Source organism: Coenobita brevimanus, chromosome 44 (genome assembly GCF_032717465.1).
Source record: "Coenobita brevimanus isolate Jiangsu-jjx chromosome 44, ASM3271746v2, whole genome shotgun sequence".
Lineage (NCBI taxonomy): Eukaryota > Metazoa > Arthropoda > Malacostraca > Decapoda > Coenobitidae > Coenobita > Coenobita brevimanus.
In genome coordinates this window covers 38,543,126-38,563,905 of record NC_136997.1, presented here as the reverse complement: position 1 = coordinate 38,563,905, position 20,780 = coordinate 38,543,126, and the positions used below count along the sequence as shown (strand labels likewise).

The following is a 20,780-nucleotide window of genomic DNA, read 5'->3' as shown; positions in this document are numbered from 1 at the left end:
AGAGTTTTGACCAAACAAAATCCTATAATTTCTAGTTTTCTTTAAGGATATGTTTTAAGAAAAATATTTAGCTTAAAACCACCAAGAAACTTTTTAACGCCTTGTATTTCTAGCTCACCTGTGATTAGCCCTTAAAAATAGTGAGTGGGCAATTATAATTTTAAAACAAACCAAACATGGTTCATTTTGAATGCTGTAAAAGGTACTTACCACAGGCAGTGAGGGATGATGTAGAGGGCAGCTTGGTGCTCTGCCTCTGTACATCATACTTAGTAACAGTTGACTGAAAAATATCTAAATAAAGGCAAGTGTAAATGACTGACAAGTGGAAACATTAGCCTTTGAATCTCCTATTCCAGCATTCCATGATGTACAGGGTGTCATAGAAGTTTGTTTACAAAAGTACATATGTACCTAGTCTATCAGAGGAATAACCTCTATGTTATGCTGCAAATAAGAACTCTGGACATCTCCAAAACTATTGGAAATGTACACATCTACGTGAGCCAACACCATCATTGATTGCTCGTGAAATCAATGTGCAGCTAACTTACCTAAAGTTGAAGAGTTTTCCAGTCCTCATTGAAATACATTATAATGGCTGGAATCTCCGGTTGATCACTTCCCAATTCTTCTTTGCAGGTCCTCAGTTTGGCACTGAGGCCTGCAATGTCCTTTATCTTCGAAGCATCAGGACAGGGAAGGAAATCCTAGATTTTTTTACCTTTTTTCCCAAAGAATTGTCCAGTGCACTCCTAAGCCTGCATCCCGCAAGTTTGTCAAAATGTTGGGCAATGCCTTCCTCGTCAAATACGTGTATGTATAGCCACTCATCTTCCAACACTAATTGAGAGACCTTTTTCAACTCTGTCCTTTCTCTGTAGTATATAGCAGAGGGACTGGTCTCTGCTGATACCATCACTCCAGCCCTTGCCGCAGCTGGCAAGGGCTTTCAGAGTTTCTTAGCATTAAGTGTTTCCTGAACCTCACCATTGAGGAAATCCTTTGGCCAGCGATTAATGCATCCGAACGTGGTGGTACTTCTTTTCCTCTCTTGTTGTATGGCTGAGTTATAGGTTTTTCGGAAGCCCTCCTGGTTCGTTTCACATCACTCAAGTCAGAAATGGGTCTTATATTATTTTCAACCCTGTTGACCAACTGACATAGAAGTGAATCATGTCCTTTTCCAACACAACCTCAATCACTTACATCTTTGAAAGAGTTAGGGTATTTGGAAACAATTTGATGGGCAATGTTGTCTAAGACCTTTTTGTCTGGCACCTTCATAATCTTCATAATGCTATCCACCACAACCCGAACCATTTCTCGATGCAGTGCAGGATGTGGCCTTTCCTCCTCTCGTCGTGCCTTCTTACGAATCTGTGACATCGTCTCCCATGGTATTTGATATTCACGTGACCAGTTTGGACAGGTATTTGGCGAGGGCATGACTGGACTGGAACTGTTGCTGCTGCAACCAAACGTTGATGGCAGAGGAGTAGTTGTATTGCTTGTAGGAGTAACTTGAGATTCCGTTGTTTTCACTGAATGCAAAAAAGAAAATAAATGTTAACTTCAGTTCAATTCAGTGAGGAGTTAATAAGAGCGAAATTTTTTAAAAATCAGTTATCAAATCATTTATTAACTTGACACACAGAGTGACAAGCGTTAACCTTTAACATGCAGAATTCATGTAACAAATTCTTTAGTCTAGGATGAATAAATTTGTGAAGAAAACTCCCAAATCTGTGTACATGTACATGGCAGCAAATTAGGCCACCTAGTACCTACAATATACTGGTATACAGTGTATTGACACAGATTATTAATGGTGCATTCTATTCAGACTTTGACCTACTTTCCAAGGTCAAATTTATCTATGTGGCAATGTAAATTTTGTTATGGACCTACTGGAATTTCTCTGGATGTGGAGGTATGAAAGCATTCAGCTGAAAGTAAATCATATTTTATTCTCCGTGTAACAGCAAATGCAGAATGTGCATACTGTCACTGACATCAGTGATCAATGAAATGAGGTCCTGCACGTAAGGAGGGGGAAACACGCCACCGGGCCAAACATGGTTTCATGTTGGATACCACTTTTCATTCGTCCTCTACACGTCTGTACTGGATACTGTATATCTTCCTTCCTAGACTGGAAGTAAGGTTCCAAGTTTCCCCCCCAAAACACTGGGAGTTCGCTTTCTGGGTGGGAGGACAGACCGAGTGGTGTTCACACATAAGAGGGGGGAAACATCCCGTCACTGAGTGAGGTGGCGCATGACCAATCATCGCCGTCGCTGCTAGCTGCCACCCCTACTCTTGGCCAACCCCAGCCCCGTCTTCTTACCAGCCAAAGCCAGTCAGTCTCCTTGCCATTCTCTCTCTCTCTCTCTCTCTCTCTCTCTCTCTCTCTCTCTCTCTCTCTCTCTCTCTCGATGCATGAGAATGTAACTCCATGTTTTTCTTTCACTTGGTCTGGATTATTTTTTTTTTACTTACAATGGTGCCTTTACTTAGAAACAATAATACCATGACTTGCCGTCAGTCTGGCAAAGATAATAGTGAGCCCAGACCCTCTAGTATGGGTTTGAGGGTGTTTTACAGTACATGTCCTAGTGATAACCGTTACAACGTGGGCAGCAATGATGTGGGTAGTGGTAGCAGTGTTACTGACGACTCTAATGATGTTATGCGTGCTCTTAGTAACGATGATAGTGCGTATGGTGATGATAAAGAAGGTATAAGTGTAGACAGTGCTACTGCAGGTAGTGTACCACCAACTGGTGATGGACAAAGTGCTGGTGTAAGTGGTGGTGAAGCAGGTGCAGCAGGTAGTCAGGCTACACAATGTGGTCTCGGTGGCAAGAATGTGGTGGCGCGTGCTTGTGTTGACGACCAAGGTTCAGCTGAGGGTGAAGGTCATGTTCGCCACCCTCATGGGCGAGCAATGAATCTTGAGAAGACAGGAAGGGTGAGGAAGCGCCGCTTTCACCAGTGGAAGCAACAAATAGTCAAGGAAAAGCATAAATTAGGCCAAGAGGACGTGAGTTATACCACGAGTAGTAATAGTTTTTGCTTTTGATTAGTGTGTGTGAATAGCCATAACAATAACAATGGGGAGAGGGGACGGGGGTGCTACATGGATAACCACTGTTATGATTGTGCATTACTGTATCATCATTACTCGTACCATTACTGTTCATAACAACGAAAAACTTGTATACCTACTGACCAAAAAAATAAATAAATAAATAAATAAAATAAAAGAAATAAAAGAAATCATCGTGTTGGAACGAGTAACGAACGGTACATGTGAGGAATGTGCATGAGTACAATGGTTATGAGGGATGGGCTATTGTGTTCTTGTTGTGTAAGATTTTAATGTGTGTATAAACCATTTTGGTTCAGGAAACGCCGTCAGTGGTTGGTTTAAGTGAAATAACCATAACTGCATGACGTTGTTCTTTCTTTATACCGTGAATCGTGGGTATACTCATGGGCAAAAGTACTAAGCTTCATACATAATCGGAATGTACACATCGAGAGGTACAATATATATATATATATATATATATATATATATATATATATATATATATATATATATATATATATATATATATATACGTCATATGTCCTTTACTATTCAAACCATCATATTAATGTAAAAATATCTGTGTTCATATCCATGTACTTAAGAGCATATAGATTTTCAGACCAAGAATTTTTAGATGATGAACTATTAATGATTCACAGTATTGGAAAGAAGCTAAAATATCCACAAAGCATACTAACTCAGTGCCACAATACAGTCAAAAAACGATTCCTTGAAGGGAAAACTAATAAGCCAGATCGCCAGAACATTCAAAGAACCATTGTCCTCGCCTTCCATGAAAATTTTCTTGATGTTGTTCACATACTGAGGAAACTTAATGTACAAGAAGGATTCAAATATGAGAACACCATCAAAAAAAAAAAAAAAAAAAAAAAAATGATCAAGAACAGCCCTTTCAGTAATTCAGGCGTTGTTTACAAAATCCCGTGTAAAAGCTGTAACAAATTTTACATAGGACAATCTGGAAAAGATTTGGAAACTAGAATCTCACAACATAAATACAGTGTAAGAACAGCCCAACAGAGTAGTGGTTTATTTCAGCACAAAGCATCCAGTGATCACCATATTGACTGGACAGGCTCCAAGATTCTAGCAAGATCAAAAAGCTTAGATGAAAGAAATGTAACAGAGTCTTGTCTAATTTCTGGCACATATGAAAAGAATGTAAACATGAGCTATGGTCATTTTAAGTGTGATAAACTGTTAACTGAATTAATTTTAAAGCAGTATCCTCCAGACTAACACGTGATTGTTCCCTGTCATCTCCTGGTGGTGTAGTCACACCTGTGTGGGAGACGCCAAGCATTAATACTCTAGGTCTTAAGTTAAGCAGCAGTATTTATCCCCTCCTCCTCCTTCTCCCTCCCCCCTCTCCCCTTTCCCCTTCCCCTCCCCTTTCCCCCTCCCTCTCCCTCCCCTTTCCTCCCCTCCTACTCCCTCCTCCTGTGTCACGTGCATCCCTAAGGAAGAAAAAAGAAAGGTACCTATTGTTCTGTGCATTACCCATTTTTAGATTCAGGTCATCCTTTGTTGTGTTCCACTCCCTGCTGCAGGTGACCATAAGTTAAGCCGCAGGTAAAAATTCAGGTCATCCATTGTTCTGTGTGCCACTACCTGCTGCGGGTGTGCATAAAAGACCTCTACCCTTTACGTTTCTGTCTCACTCTGTCTGAAGATGTAATATACGAAAGTACTCACTGTCGCTCCTTTCATTTCTCCTGTGGTTATTTTGCACATATATATATATTTCCTTGTCCTTCTGCCTACGGGTGACTTTATACTCCCTCTTCTGTCTTTCTTTCCTTCATTCTTTCCTCTTCCTTCTGCCTGTGGGTGACTTTACACTGAGTGAGAAGCCAAACGGTTTCCTGCACACCAGGAAACCATTTAGTACGCTGGGTGGTAACCATATAACCAAGAGTTGGCGCCTGGTGGTTTACTGGGTAATTATTGCACTCCAATCGGATTGAGCCGTTGAAGGTTTATATCCAAGGGTTTATTGCTCATGTAATGCCACTCAGGGATGAGTAAGGCTGGTCACTCTCATCTTAAATGTCAGGACCAACTGCCAAGCCCCGGGTTCCTACGCTACCCATGGGGCAATGTAGGACTGGATGATGGATTATATATATATATATATATATATATATATATATATATATATATATATATATATATATATATATATATATATATATATGCTCCTACTTAAAAAAACGAAGTTACGGTTAGTTTCATTTTGCCAAATTTTCAATGCTTTTTTTTTTTTTGGCACTGGTGCCCCTAACTCGCAGGGCCCCATATCATACTCACCGAGAACCTCATTAACGAAGCTCACTGTAAACAAGTTAACTGACTAAGGAATGGTGGCGGATGCTCTATTATCCACCCAGCCCGTAACAATACTCATTGAATCGTGCGAATAAGGTACAGACACTCATAAAAGTTGTGGTCCTTCCCCTGCCAGCCCCTTGTCTTTTGATGTGATAACACTGTACTCCCTACAACTTCTTATGGTTCAGATGGTGTTTTGAACTTCTGTGCATATTATGAACCCCTGTCTAAAAGGAAACATCATTTCCAACACTAGGATTGTAAATACTATCTACTGTTGTTGGACATTATTACAAGCAATATTTAGAAAGAACATTGAATTATTAATAATTTTAATGACTGTATTCTCAAAATAATCCAAGTTGATATCGCACATGTATCGAACAAGCAGCAGATTTCCATGGAATTTGATTAAGCAAAGGGGCGGAGCCAAGGGGATCGGCCCTAAATCGCCAACCAGAACCTGTGTTGTGACGACAAGCAGAAAGTAAGGCTTACCCGATTGATATTATATTGATGATAGCGGTGTGCTTCTAATAGTTTCATGTGCTGGAAGTTCTTGGCATTGTGTAACACCCTTCAAACTTGTCTAGTTTAATCAGTGCAGTGAGAAAGGACGTGCCAGTAGAAGTTTTCCTGTGATTAAAATGTAATGTTATTTACTTTCACGTCATAATTTGTTGTTCATGTAACACATACGGATGGGGTGAAATCTGGACAGCATAACAGATCCTAACTCTTTCGCAACATCCATAGCACCACAACACATTATATCTAACCACAAAATACACAGCACACTACACCTCACAGCACGTAACATCATACAAAGAACAAGACAACACACATACCGTGCAAAGCACATCACACACAACATGACACACACACCAAAACATAATAATACACACCAAAACACATTACACACTAAATGCACTACACACCGAAGCACATTTCACGGTTCCAGACCACAGACAACAAGAACCACATCACGCACACAACGAAACGCGCCACAGTACGCACATCATGCACAGGGCAAGGCACACGGCACCACGCCAAACCACACAACACGCCACACCGAACACAACATACCACACCATACCAAAACATTACATACAACTCACCACACCACACCACAAAAACCACACCACACTACACCACACACCTTAGCACTGCTGACCACAAAAACTACACCCACTCAAACACTCACAATCACACAACTCCCTACCACTCACCATCATACCTCACCTTACCACAGACAGTCACACCACACTTTACCAGTCATAATCACACCACACCTTATCACTCAATATCACCACACCCTATCACTCAGAATCACACCACACTATGCAGAAGAAAACAGAGCACGTCGAAAGCCAAAACGAAACACTATATACTACAACACAAAAAGCATATTAGCACACACCGCACTACACATTACATCTTTCGCCCCATACAACTCTTTACACCAAGCAAACCACAGACACCACAGCACAAACCACAACAATCTACGAATACAAGAACACAGCACACACAAACACCCTCCATACGACCACACCACTAACACCACTCTAGAACTCACCACACCACACATCACACGTCAAATACTGTGCATGGCACCACACACTACATCATAAACCAACACACACACACACACACACACACACACACACACACACACACACACACACACACACACACACACACTCAAGAGGAATTGGGAACACTAAAGGAGTAGAGGGAGGATTCAAAAACAAAGATCGAGGAAAGTTCAGAGGAAGAGAATTTTTTTTTTTTTTTTTTTTTACGAAGTAATTGGATTGCAGGTTCAAAAGTGGTACATAACCAGCAGGGAATTAAAAGAAGGAAGGTAACAGACTCAAGCTATGGCAAGGCTGTCAACAAGATGGTTAAGTTGATATACTCATTTGTAGACGTAATGGTATCTAAGTTAATAGAGATGAAGGAGTATACCAAAGTAAAAGAACCTCATATCATTCACCTAACTGAAACAAAATTAACCCCAAGGATATCAAACGATACCCTAAACTTAATAAGAAAAAGAGATAGGATTTAAAAAAAAAAGGAGGAGGAATTATAAAATCAACGAAGAAAAATCTACGAGGAAATAAAATAGAACTAGATATACCCTCACAAGTAGAAATGATTGCAGTAGAGATTAATACATCTGAAAGGAAAATAATTTTGGCAAATTCATATGTGCCACCCAGAACAAACGCTTGGAAAAGAGGTGAATATGAAGACCTGGCATAGAGTACAGTGCAGAGTTTAAGATCATTACTACATAGAATGGAAGAAAAATCTGAAAGAATTATATCAACTGGAGATTTCAATACAAATATAAATTGGAATACTCTAGACGTAAGAACCCACGAAAGCTGTTGAGACCAAAAGCTCCTGGATCTTGTCCAGGAGTTTTTCCTAACACAACATGTAAAGGAAAACACCAGAAAAAGAGGACTTGATGATCCATCAGTACTAGATCTTATATTTACAAGGCAAGAAAATGATATTGACTAGATAATGTATCACCTCCATTCGACAAAAGCGGCCATGAAGTATTAAATTCCAACTTTAGGATTGCATATGACATAGTTAACAGTAATGAGAATTACAGAAAGAGCTTAAACTACAACAAGGGCAACTACCATGACTTAAAGAAGTACTTCTTAGAAATAGATTGGGAAAAGGAGCTTTGTGAACAAGATTTAAATGTTATATATAGAAAATGCTGTGAATTTTATGAAATAGGAGTCAAATTACATCCTACAGCACAAAGAAACAAACGAAAATTAATAAATTATTTAATAAAGAATGTAAAAAATCAAAAGAAAAAAGAGACTTGTTGTGAAATAGATACAGAAGACACAATAGTAAGAGAGCATCTAACAACTATAAAGAGGCAAGAAACGATTATACAAGGATAAGGAGAGAAGCCTAAAGACAGTTTAAGGAAGAGATAAATAAAAGTAGTGACCAACTGAAGCTACAGTATTTTACAGCTACATTTGAAACAAAACTAAAGTTAAAGATAAAATACAGTCCATTACAGACGAGGGGATCACCTATACACAAAAGAAAAATATATTTGTGAAGCAATAAATAAAAATTTCGAATCCATGTTTACAAAAGAAAACAATTTTCAGAGATGATATGGAACATGCATGTCCATATATATTAACAGATATACAAATATCAGAAAAAATGATGCAGGAAGAGTTAAGTTCATTGGACAAAGGAAAAGCAAATGGTCCTGGCAAAATTTCATGATGGGTGCTATATATGTGATTTTTTTTTTTTTTATGTGTGCAACTCTGGGCATATGCTTGACAGCCTGCTTCCAAGGCCCAGTAGTCCTCCTACATACCATGCACCTCTACATGTAGTAGACCAATATATTTAATATTCGAGGAATCCTTAGTTCAAGGCAAATAGGGATTTATATAGCTAGAGTTGCAAAATTTTAAGGGATCAGTGTGAAAATTGTGCCATACATTGACAGTAATGTGCAACATATTTCAGTCATATCGCATGCAGATCTGAACATAAAAAATAAAAAATATATAAATATAAATGTACGTAATGCACAGAAAATTGCATGTTTTTTGCATCAACAAAATGAGGTACTTAGCATAAACAACTTCTAGGAATTGACTGAAATTTATTTTGTGACTAGAGCAATACATTAATGAAACATTTGTGGAAGAACTTTCCCCTATGAAGAAAACTATATTCTATATTAATAGATGAAGTTTGAAACCATTTTTTACATTGTGAATATAGCAAAAATATAAAATATTAAATGCTCTGCTGCAGTTATAATTGAATTTCCTCAAAACTCTTGCATGCAATCATTACAAAAAGCCTGAAGATTAAAATGAGACCAAAAACTTGAAAATCGGTTAATAAATAATGATATAGTGTCTCTACAAAGTGAGGAAACTTAAAAAAAAAAAAAATAGTTATGAGAAAACGAGTGCTGAAGTTTGTGAATGCCGTTTCTTTGTCTGGGTTGGTCTGTAAGCGTTGTTTTGCATGTATTGTGTAATATATTATATATCTGCATATCTAGATGGTTTTCTAACTTAGCTTGTGCAGTAAGGGTGTTCTTTCAGGTTTGCAGTGATAACCCTCACCGCTGCAATGCTGACTGCTGTGTACATTTTTCAGCAAAATATCCCTGTTGATACATTTAACAAAAAACGTGGGTTCCTAATGTGCCCCTGCAGCATAATGAGGATCAGCAGTGGTCTTGCACTTCTTTCTTGGTCTAGAAGGGCATTCCATCTCTCGATACATGTCCCATCTATGAGGAAAATAAATAATGTCCTCAGTGCGTTCAAATCCAAGATCGCCAGCAAGGTGTCCTTTTCCATAGCCCATATTGTAAAAACAAACATGACTAAGCAATGGCAAACTCAAGAACAGACTTACTCAGACTCTTAACCTTGGGACAAAGTTTCCAACTTCTTGCATGTAGCGATTCGTTTGGGTTCTGCGTCTTGCCCTTCATACAATGTCTTAGGAGTTTGTCATCAGTCAGCCTTATGTACACTTGGCGTAGTATTTCCTTTTCCTTTCCATCCAATGGGATTTGTACCTTCATAGTAGAATGGGAAGGTCGTTCTTCTCCTAAATACTTTATTTTTCTGCCAGAAACACTAAGAGTTCTCAGTTTGAGGGCAAGAGATCGTTGAAAGTGCAAACATCATGACCCAAGCACTTGCAGCAGACTAGATTCTTCAGGGTATGATGAATTTCACTTATTTCTAAGATCACTGTTGTTGACGCTGAGCACTGTGTATAACTCGGTTCATCAGCGAAAATTCTCTTCCTCTTATTGGCACTGGAAATGTGTTCTGATGTGACAGGTTCTTGGGTAGGAGTCTCAAGTTGGGATGTCGGTGATGCCGGTGACTTTGGGTGATGAGGTGGTGGTGCCATTGAGCATGGTTCACTTTTAACCCGTTTTTTTCTCTTCATGAAGTTGTCTACGTCGTTTAGCCATTTCTTCTCACTTTTTTTTTAGCTTTTTCCTCATCAGTAACGCCTGTTTGCTTAGTGGAGGCATTGGGAATAAGTGAAAACTGGAGCAGTACTCCACAAAAGGTGATGAAATGAGACTGACAACCTCCCATCCCCAGTGCCCTGAGGTAACTGATGGTATGGTCTTCTCTCGATACACACACAGAACCTATGGCTAGCTAGTTGCAGATAATGGGGAAAAGTTTAATTTCAACACGAGAAAACACCAAAATAGCGAGTGAAATCAAAATTATTTTCATTGTTTACACTCACCACACATGCCACATGGGCAGCTAGGGTATTTAAATATCCATTTAACCACAGCGAGCCTTAGAAAAATATTCATCAAAATTTCAAATGTACTCCTATGGTGCTTAAACTTCAGGAAGGTGTTGCCAGATAGTTGAATAATATACCTATGTCCTTCACTGATTTTCCAAAAATTTTCTATTTTTCGTCTCTGAAAGCTGGTTGCGTCCGCAAAGCCTAATCGCATCAATTCATGCAATGAGAGTTTTATGCCAAATTGCCTAATCACATCAATTGAGCAGGGCCTGTAAAAAACTGCAGAGCACTTCCTCCTCCCCGATTATGATGTATAGTCACTCAAAAATGAAACTGACCCCCCTTGGCCAGAGCTGCATTATCTCGTGGCAGACCGAGTCTGGTAACACTGTGGCCGACGTTGGGGGGATTGTTAGGGGATCAGAGGTGGTGTAGAAGGGTGGGAGGTGTGTCTACACGACTTGCTGCTCAGATCATGTTTCATTTCATGTAATACATAATCGAACACAAGAAGGGATCATAGTAAAAAAAATAACGTTTTATTAACATTTGTAATTAAAGACTGTTGTAACTCCACTTATCTGAGAACAAATTACATATACTCTGATAAGATACGAACATTAAATCCCTATGATCCACACAGATACGAGAGTTAAGAGGGCTACTGGTAGGCCTGGTGATAGCTCACTTGAATCTCTTGGCATGTCATCATTGGAAGATAATTTCAGATGGTATATTATATTAATATACATGCACTAAGCAATGCAACATATATAATATGAACATTATGTATCAGCGATCTAACCAAACTATGTTTAATGTGACTAAATCATTCATATGCATACTCGACCTTGGTTTCGGTCAGAGCTGTGAGAGTCATCGAATTCGATGAGAAATGCTGAAGTGCCTAGGTCGGCAGTATCTTCTCATCTCATACGTTGCGAGGTAAAGAGGTGTGGAGGTGCTGGAAAACTTCTGCTACACCAGCCCCAATCTGTCTGCCTTCTTGGGTAAGAGAACAAAATATAGTAGATACTATATCCACTACACCATAAATAATAATAATAATAATAATAATAATAATAATAATAATGATGATAATGAATGAGTATGGGCAACGCAAACCTTTTGCAGAAAAGAAAACAGATGGTCAACCAGGATTACTGAGTGGCAGCCGAAAGATGGAGTGAAAGAAATAAACAGACAAAGAACAAGATGGATAGATGGTACGTGGAGATTACTGCGATGTGATGGTACAGGCTAACAAAGAATTGGTCAGAGTTGGGGAAAAATGGAAGAAGCCTTTTCCAACAGTAGGCATATTATGGGTGATGATGATAATGATGATGATTTTATAATAATAATAATAATAATAATAATAATAATAATAATAATATAGTAGTAGTAGTAGTAGTAGTACCAGTAGTAGTAATAGTAGTAGTAGCAGTAGTTGTACAAGTAGTAGTAATTGTAGTAGTAGCAAAAGCTTTTCAACAACATTATTGTGAATTATTTTTGCAGCTTTGAGTATGAGATTTTCTGATGCAATATTTCTTCTGCAATTCTCACTTCCCGTGGCTGATTGGAAAAACTACAAACCTGCATAACTTCAGTGTGGCACTTAAGTGCAAAGTATGTTTGTACTACTATTCCCATACACCAAAATATTTGTTATTTATTACTTCACAATGTTTCATGAAAACAGAGAGTAATCCAGCGTGCTCTCCCAGACATTATTCATTTACTATCTGCACTACCCTTACATACACTTGCACATCACTAAACTTTACTGAAAGTATTAGGGAGTAAACCGAGGCCACCTCGGACCATAAATTCCCCACTGGTGGCCCTTCCTTTATGGGGACGGCTTCGTTTGCGGGCGCTTTTGTGCTCTTGTCCTTCCTTCTGAGAAATGAATAATTGTTACTTTTGATTTGGCTTTACACTGCATTTAAGGTCTCAGCTTATTTTAGTGAGCAACATAATGAAACAAATAGGTTTAATGTATTTATTATTACTTTTATTGATATTACTATTTACATTATTGAAAAATACCATAGTCATGCTAACACTGACATATGCATCCAAGACCTGGAATAGTAATAGGGCACAACAATCTAGAATACGAGCAGTAGAAATGGGCTATCTTAGAGGGTCATGTGCCTTGACAAGATGGGATGGGGTGAGGAATGAAAGTGTCTGTGAGAGATGTGGGTTGAGTGAGACGGGAATAGGGACTGAGTGTGTGGTGGTGGAGAGGGCGAAGCGTAATAAACCGAGGTGGTTTGGACATGTGAAGAGAATGCAAGATGGGGAGTTTGCAAGAAAGGAGTATGGGAGTGAAGTCGAGTGTCCTGGTGCGAGGGGCAGACCACCAGTCAATTGGGTGGACAGGGTGGAGGAGTATATGAGGGTGAGAGGTGTGAGAGGAGTGGGGGGGGGGCTTTATGAAGTGAGGAACAGGGAGAGATGGAGACTCTTCTGCCATGGCCACTCCCTTGGAGGGAGTTCCCAGAGGAAGCGAGGCATCAGAGCTACAAATAGATAGATAGCTTCTTAAGTATATAACCATTGCTATTTTGCAGAATGAACCAGCCTGGAAGAGTGCACAGCCAAAGAGCACATAGACCTACAGGACGTGCCAATAGACCCGAAGTTATCACAAAACGTGGTGCTATCATAGGTATGTGAGACGCTGACATGACTATAAAAGCCATTGCCCGGGAAACAGAATCAAGTATAAACACCATGAGAAGGTGGATACGGCGTTGGGATGAGGAGAGCACCCTTACTACCCTCCCTAGAAGTGGTCGTGACGAATTTTAGCTCCAGAAGATGATCAGTGCATCGTAAATGTTGTGTTACAAAGGCCTCACACATCAGCCGTTGACGTCACTCAGGAATTAGACCTACCATACCATTCGGAAACAATGAGGTGGCTTGTGAATGAGGCAGGCATTTACTGTTCCGTCCCTGCTAGAAAGGAAGCAGTGTCTGTGGAACACAGGACTGCACGACTTGCATTTGCCAGACGTTATACACAAGAGGCATATGATGCAGAATTTTGGAACAGTGTAATTTGGACGGATGAAAAGTCCTTCTCAACGACTGCTGCCAAGGCTCGTGTATGTTGGCGACCACCGAACACAAGATATGCGAAGGAAAACATTCAGGAGCAGCGCATGATTGGCCGCAGTAATGTTTCTTTTCACGAATGGTTGTGGGCAGGAGGGCTTGGGGATCTCACACTCATTAAGCGTAACCTTACAGTGGCGAAATATGTCGACATTTTGAATGGAATGTTACCTTCTATTCGTTAGAGGGTAATTGCAGCTCCAACTTAGATTTGTCCATGATAGATCACCAATTCATATGAGCCAACTGGTAAGGCAATGGTTCGGAAAACATCCAGAATTTGAAGTTATAGAATGGCCAAGCAAGGGTTGTGATATCAGTGTTATAGAGAATGTTTGGGCATTGATGGTCAGGAAATGGGATATCCGGGATGCGAGGAACAGAGAAAATATCGTAAATCATGCCATGGCAGAATGGGAAAATATAAGACGTATTCCAAACCATTGTCAACATCTAGTAGATTCTGTTCCTAGTAGGTTACATGCAATCATACAAGCTAATGGAAGGAGGGCGAATAATTAGGTGCTTGGACATTAAATAATTAAATAACTGCAGGAGTCTAAAAACAAAATGCTACTAATGCTCATAATGTAAAGTAAATCTATATTGCTGTAAGGGGAAGCAGTGTGTTTTTTATTTGTTGTGTATGTTATGTATACTATGTTACAAATACTGTATACACCTAACATATGTTATTCCCTAATTGACTCCGTTCATAATGAACTGCTGTGAAAATAATTAATCACATTATATATGTTTACAGATAATAGAACACCATATTTTTTTTCTACGATATTAGGATTATAATGTGTAAATTTTTTGTTTAGTTTGAAATAAACTAAAAATATAAATCGATAGTATTTTCCTCTGTCTACAAATTCCTGCTGTATCATACACACAAATTACACAACCATGTGCAAAGATAATGCCGTCAGTGTGACTGATATGTGTGGGTAAGTTGGAACCATTTAAAACGTATATATAATCCTCCTTGAAGACAATTTAAAGGTTTTAAGTGGATAAAGAGTTGCAATGTTAGGTGGGTAGTAAGGCTGCTTTTATCCTACGATGCTTTGAGACATGGCAGTCAATTGATTATAATTATCTAATTATAAGTACCCCTTGGGTTCGATTTAGTTATGACGAAATGAAACATGATCTGAGCATAAGTCGTGTAGACCCGCCTCCCACCCTCCTACACCGCCTCTGACTCCCTAACAATCCACCCAAACGTCGGCCACAGTGTTACCAGACTCGGACTGCCACGAGATAATGCAGCTCTGGCCAAGGGGGGTCCGTTTCTTTTATGGGTGACTGTACATTGCTTCAGGCAAAGGAGAACTCACCCCTGAGGTGGCGTGAAGGGGGATTGGACCAACCCAGGCGGTGGGGGCACCCCCCCTCTGGGCCACCCTCTACCCCACTCCCTCACTCCCTCCTTGTCCCCCATCACCCTCTCACCCCTCCATGCACCTGCATCTCTCCTCCCACCACCACCTGCGTCCCTTCCAACCCACTCTCGCCCCTCCTTCCACCCTGCTAGCCCTGTGTCCCCCCCGAACCTCACCCCATCCCTCCCTCCTTGTCCCTCACTACCCTCCCACACCCTAAAGACCCCCGAGAGGTATCAGGCCGCCAAGACGTTAAAAAACACACTGAAGTGCTTTCTTTTCATGCAAAAAGTTGGTTATTTTTCCAAACCCCGTACCTATAGGCCTACCCTCCACAGCCTAGTAATCTCCCCACACCTATATATACACCTGTTTTCATGATTGGTGACCAAACACTTTGAAATGACCTGTTTCAATAAGAAAAATAGGAAGTTATCAAGATTTTCACGTTTTAGATTGTTTTCGAGGGGTAACTACTACAAACTTGTTTACTTTGATGCGCGATTGTGTGGTAACTATTAGGCCAACGGGGGTCCAGATTGCTTTGTCAGGTGTGTAAATTCTTCCTCTTTAGCCAGAACACACTCAATTTGCCCTTGGTGAAAGTCGCCAGAACATCTCCAAATTGCTGTGGGGAGGGGGAGGACCCACCTGAAATAATTGTGGTCTTAAGGGGTTAAGCTACTATGACAGAGTTGCAGAAACACAACAGAAAAGAGAAGGATGAGGGGACAGTATCTAACTAAATTTCAAGAAAGAATTTGACAGAGTACCACACCAAAGACTTTTATGGAAACTCTACCATCAAGGCAACCTGTACTGTTGGATGCAAGATTTTCTCAGAAAAACGGAAATAAGAAGAGTAATAAGGGGTAATTACTCATCATTGGGGGAAGTGTCTAGTGGGGTTCCACAGAGCTTAATGCTGGCACCAGTTATGTTTTTAGTGTGTATAAATGACATAGCTAGTAACACTGCAAATGAAAGCTATCGACGTATGTTTGCTGCTGATGCAAAAATACAAAGGAGAATTACCAACACAGACTCTTGTAGACAGCTGCAAGAAGAATTAAATGATTGTCTTGAATGGAGCAATAAATGGCAAATGAAATTTACTGTGGTTAAGTGTCATGTAATTTAGTTTGGGAAAAGTGGAAATAGACCAAATTGGGATTATAAGTTAGGAAGTTCAAGGTTACACATATCAGAAAGAGAGAAGGACCTAGGAGTGATTATTAGTAACAGACTATCTCATCAGTGAGAAGTTATGGAACATGTATATACTACTTTCTAACATGAGAGTAGCATTCACATACATAAATGAAGACATGCTGAGAAAGATAATAATATCTTTCATCAGATCAACACAGGAATATGCATCAGTACTCTGGAATCCTCATCTCAAGAAACACATACAGTAAATAAGACTGAAAAAGTTCAAAGGGCTGCTACAAGATGGGTACCAAGCTTAAAAGATCCAAGCCACGAAGAAACACCAGAAAAAATGAATCTACCAACACTACAGGAGAGAAGGATAAGAAGAGACATGATTTTGCTATTTAATGCGACTCAAGGAAAGAGACAATAGACATACTTGAGTATGTAACATATGGGGAAGCATCAGCAGGAAGGCACTGCAAAAACCTACATAAAAAGAGAGATGATAAAGACGTAAGGGAATTCAGCTTCCCAAATAGGGCAATTGATCAATGGAATGCACTGCCGAATGAGACAATGTGTGCCAAAACAATTCATAAATTTAAGGATATGTATGATAAAAGTGATTTAATAAACGGGACAGTACAAGCCTGACTCATTCCTGTTAACATACAATTAGGTAAGAACACACACATACATACACACGCCACTTCATACACCAAGACACACACACACACACACACACACACACACACACACACACACACACACACACACACACACACACACACACACACACACACACACACACCACATAACAGCACATTCAATAAAATTCATCACAGCAAACATACCACACCATAACATACACTCGATAGTACTCACACAAGGCACAACAGCATACTAAACGACCGACTTTGCCTCCCCCAAACACTCGTCACATTACGCTTCAACACACACACACACACACACACACACACACACACCTGGCCACCTTTGGCTGCAACTGGCCACAAATTAAATAGTATCTTTACATGAGTCAAACTCTGTACATGGTTAAATTACGTGACGTTTTAATATAGCAGAGCAAGTATAAGCAAAAGTGTTGTCCAAATAACAGAACAGTTCCAGTTAGCGAAAGAATCCGCTGATACAACGCCGGGTATCGTCTTTCACCAAGCGGGTAGCAGGGAGATTGAAACTTGGAGTAAAAGTTATCTTTCTATGGGAGAATTACCGCAAAATGAGCACCATCTTTGGTAAAGTGCATATGGAAGCAGCTACGAGAAGGGATAAAAGTAAGAAAAAAAACAGAATGATGATTTCTACCCTAAGCTGGTTGAAATGGAACGTATAATAAATTAGTAAAGAAAGTGAATAAACTGGAGAAAACTTTTCAAAGCGAAATGAATGAAATTAAGAAAGAATTACGCGTGAAGAAGGAAGAAATTGAAAGCTTAGTAAAGGATTTAAATAAAAAAGACACAACAATAGATGAGCTGTCAGTTGAGGTAGTTTTGCTTAGCAGGAAAAGTAGCGAAATGGCGAGGACAGTTGTCAACCATGAGAACATTCTGGGGGAGTTCGGAAATGATACAGACAATTAGGCATGCAAGCAGTCTGATAGACCACACACAGAGGGAGTCAATCGAGGCAGACGTGCGACATCAGAGTTCCGTACCGAACCAACACGGCCAGTGGCATTACCTAAATTAATATCTTTGTATGAGTCAAGCTCTGTACCAGGTTAGACTAAATGATTTTTCATTATCAAAAGGAAAAAAATAATAAGTTTAAACAAGACTTGTTCAAACAGGAAAGAGAACAAAGACGAAAGAATGCACTGAGTCAGCTGAGGTTTATTTAGATTCAGCAACATGGGGATTGTAAGTACATACTCTGTACTTTTAGTATTGAAAAATGGATACATACTTTAGTAAAGCAAATTTGAAAAAGAAAAGGGATAAAGGTAAAAAGCAAAATGATGATTTCTACCAAGAACTGGTTGAAGTGGAGACCCACAATAGACTGGTTGAACGTGTTGTTACGGAACAGAGAAAGATAATGTACACTTTAAGTGAGAATACTAATAATCACTACCGTCCCGTAAAGGTCCAGGTTGAAAATAAAAGAGTTAGGTAAAATTACAAGTTAAAGTTTAATGCTCAAACTAACAACAAAACATTCAGGACTCATAAGGATAATGTAATGGCAAAAAACAGGTTAAATATATGGTTAACTGCAATAGCCTCTATTAACACGAAATTAGCATGAGTAAATTTATCTAATTCAGCCCTGTTAAAATGAGATACCAGATAATACTCAGTGAATGCCAGATATATTATTACAGATACAAAATATTATTAATGATGGCTGACAATAAGAACCTTACATAAATTACAAAAACCTTACTAGGCCTAAGAATTAACCTTATGCTACACAGTACAAGAAAAAATGCAACAACAGTTATACTCAAATTACACACAGCTGCTAGATGGTTGGAGACTTCCTGAGCACTCACAATAATAATAACTGTACAGGGGAGGACAGAGATGTGAGCAACATGAGGAGTAGATCTAAGTGGCCATAATGCAGAGACTGAGCTCATTATATAGGGGCCGGCAGAGCTTGATACAACTTGTAAGAAGGACGCGCAAATGAAGCCAGAGGGGACAAAGAGTTGACACTCCTGCTCTGAACAACAGAAAGAACGACTTACTCTACTATAAGGGAGGACGGGGGGAGTGAGGTAGAACACGCTCGTGATCAAACATGCAGCATACTGTACGTTAGAATTACACAAAGGATGATGAAATCATAGGCTATGTAGCACCTCCCCACAAAGAAAAAGAAATTTACAAAGGAAATTTCTTATTACTCTAAAACAATCTGTCTAAAGTCTAGATAAGCAATCTGCAATAACATTTTCTTTCCCCTTGACATGTTGTATGTCTAATGAATACTCCTGAAGTAGTAGACTCCATCTTGTCAATCTCTGATTTTTATCTTTAAACTTACTAAGGAATTTCAGTGGGTTATGATCGGTATAAATGATTATGGGTTCAATACCAGAGCACAATTAAAATGAAAAATGCTGTAAACCCAAAATCAAGGCCAAAAGCTCTTTCTCAATAGTTGAGTAGTTCTTTTGAGGTGGAGTGAACTTCTTACTGTAATAAGATACAGGGTGTTCAATACCCTGATCATCCTCTTGCAGCAAAACAGCCCCAGCTCCTGTATCACTTGCGTCAACAGCCATCTTAAAAGGCTTAGCAAAATTTGGAGTAGCGAGCACTGGCTGACTTAATAGGATAGCTTTAAGTTTGTTGAAAGAGGATTCACAGTTATTGGTCCAGACAAATTTAACTCCCTTTTTCAGTAGGTCTGTAAGTGGTGATACAAGAATTGAAAAGTTAAGAACAAATCTCCTGTAATAACCTACCATTCCCAAAAATCTTTGTAGCTCCTTCCTACTTTTAGGTCTGGGAAGATCACTTATAACCTGAACCTTAGCTCCTGGTGGTGCAACATGTCCATCACCAATTACATACCCAAGGTACTGAACTTTAGCTTGACCAAACTCACACTTTGATAAATTAGCTACAAGATTAGCATGAACCAAACGCTCAAGAAATTTACTGACATGGCATAGGTGATCTTTCCAGTTGTCACTGAAGATTAATACATCATCAATATAAACAACACACCCTGCCAAACCCTCTGTTACAACATTCATGAGCTTCTGAAATGTGGCTGGTGCATTCTTCATACCATATGGCATTACAGAACATGCAAAAGTCTTTCCTAGTGTTACAAAACATGAGATCTCCCTAGCACGTTCAGTCATAGGTACTTGCCAGTATCCCTTTAACAAATCAAACTTACTTATGTACCTAGCCTTTCCGATCTTGTCTATGCAATCTTCCACGCGAGGGAGAGGGTAAGTGTCTGTTTTGGTTATCTGATTAACACGTCTGTAGTCGATGCAAAGCCGCTGTGACCCACCTGGCTTAGGGACTAGAGTGACAGGAGAACTCCACTCGCTCTGACAGGGCTCAATCATCTTGTGGTCCAACAGGTAGCCAAGCTCCTTCTGGATGAGAGGAACTTTCACTGGGTTCACACGGTAAGGAGGCAGTTTAATTGGCTTTGCATCTCCAACATCGACATCATGCATCAACACAGTGGTTCTTCCTGGAGTGGCACGGAACACTTGCGGGTACTCCTGCAGTAATGCCGAAAACTCCTGCCTTTCCTCGGGAGGTAGATGAGAAAGCTTAGTCTGGAGATCATTCATGATATCAGGATTCTTCCCCAAA

General features: G+C 39.7%; 1 protein-coding gene across 1 annotated transcript; it reads left to right on the top strand.

The window, feature by feature from the left end:
• Positions 1-13,707: 13,707 nt before the first annotated feature.
• On the top strand, positions 13,708-14,097 carry LOC145398052 (uncharacterized). Its single transcript, XM_080271012.1, has one exon. The coding sequence runs from the start codon at positions 13,708-13,710 to the stop codon at positions 14,095-14,097; it is 390 nt and encodes a 129-aa protein (XP_080127138.1).
• Positions 14,098-20,780: the final 6,683 nt, after the last annotated feature.

Excerpts from the sequence above, each read along its gene's own strand:
- LOC145398052 (XM_080271012.1), top strand. The coding sequence starts at position 13,708 with ATGAGGTGGCTTGTGAATGAGGCAGGCATTTACTGTTCCGTCCCTGCT.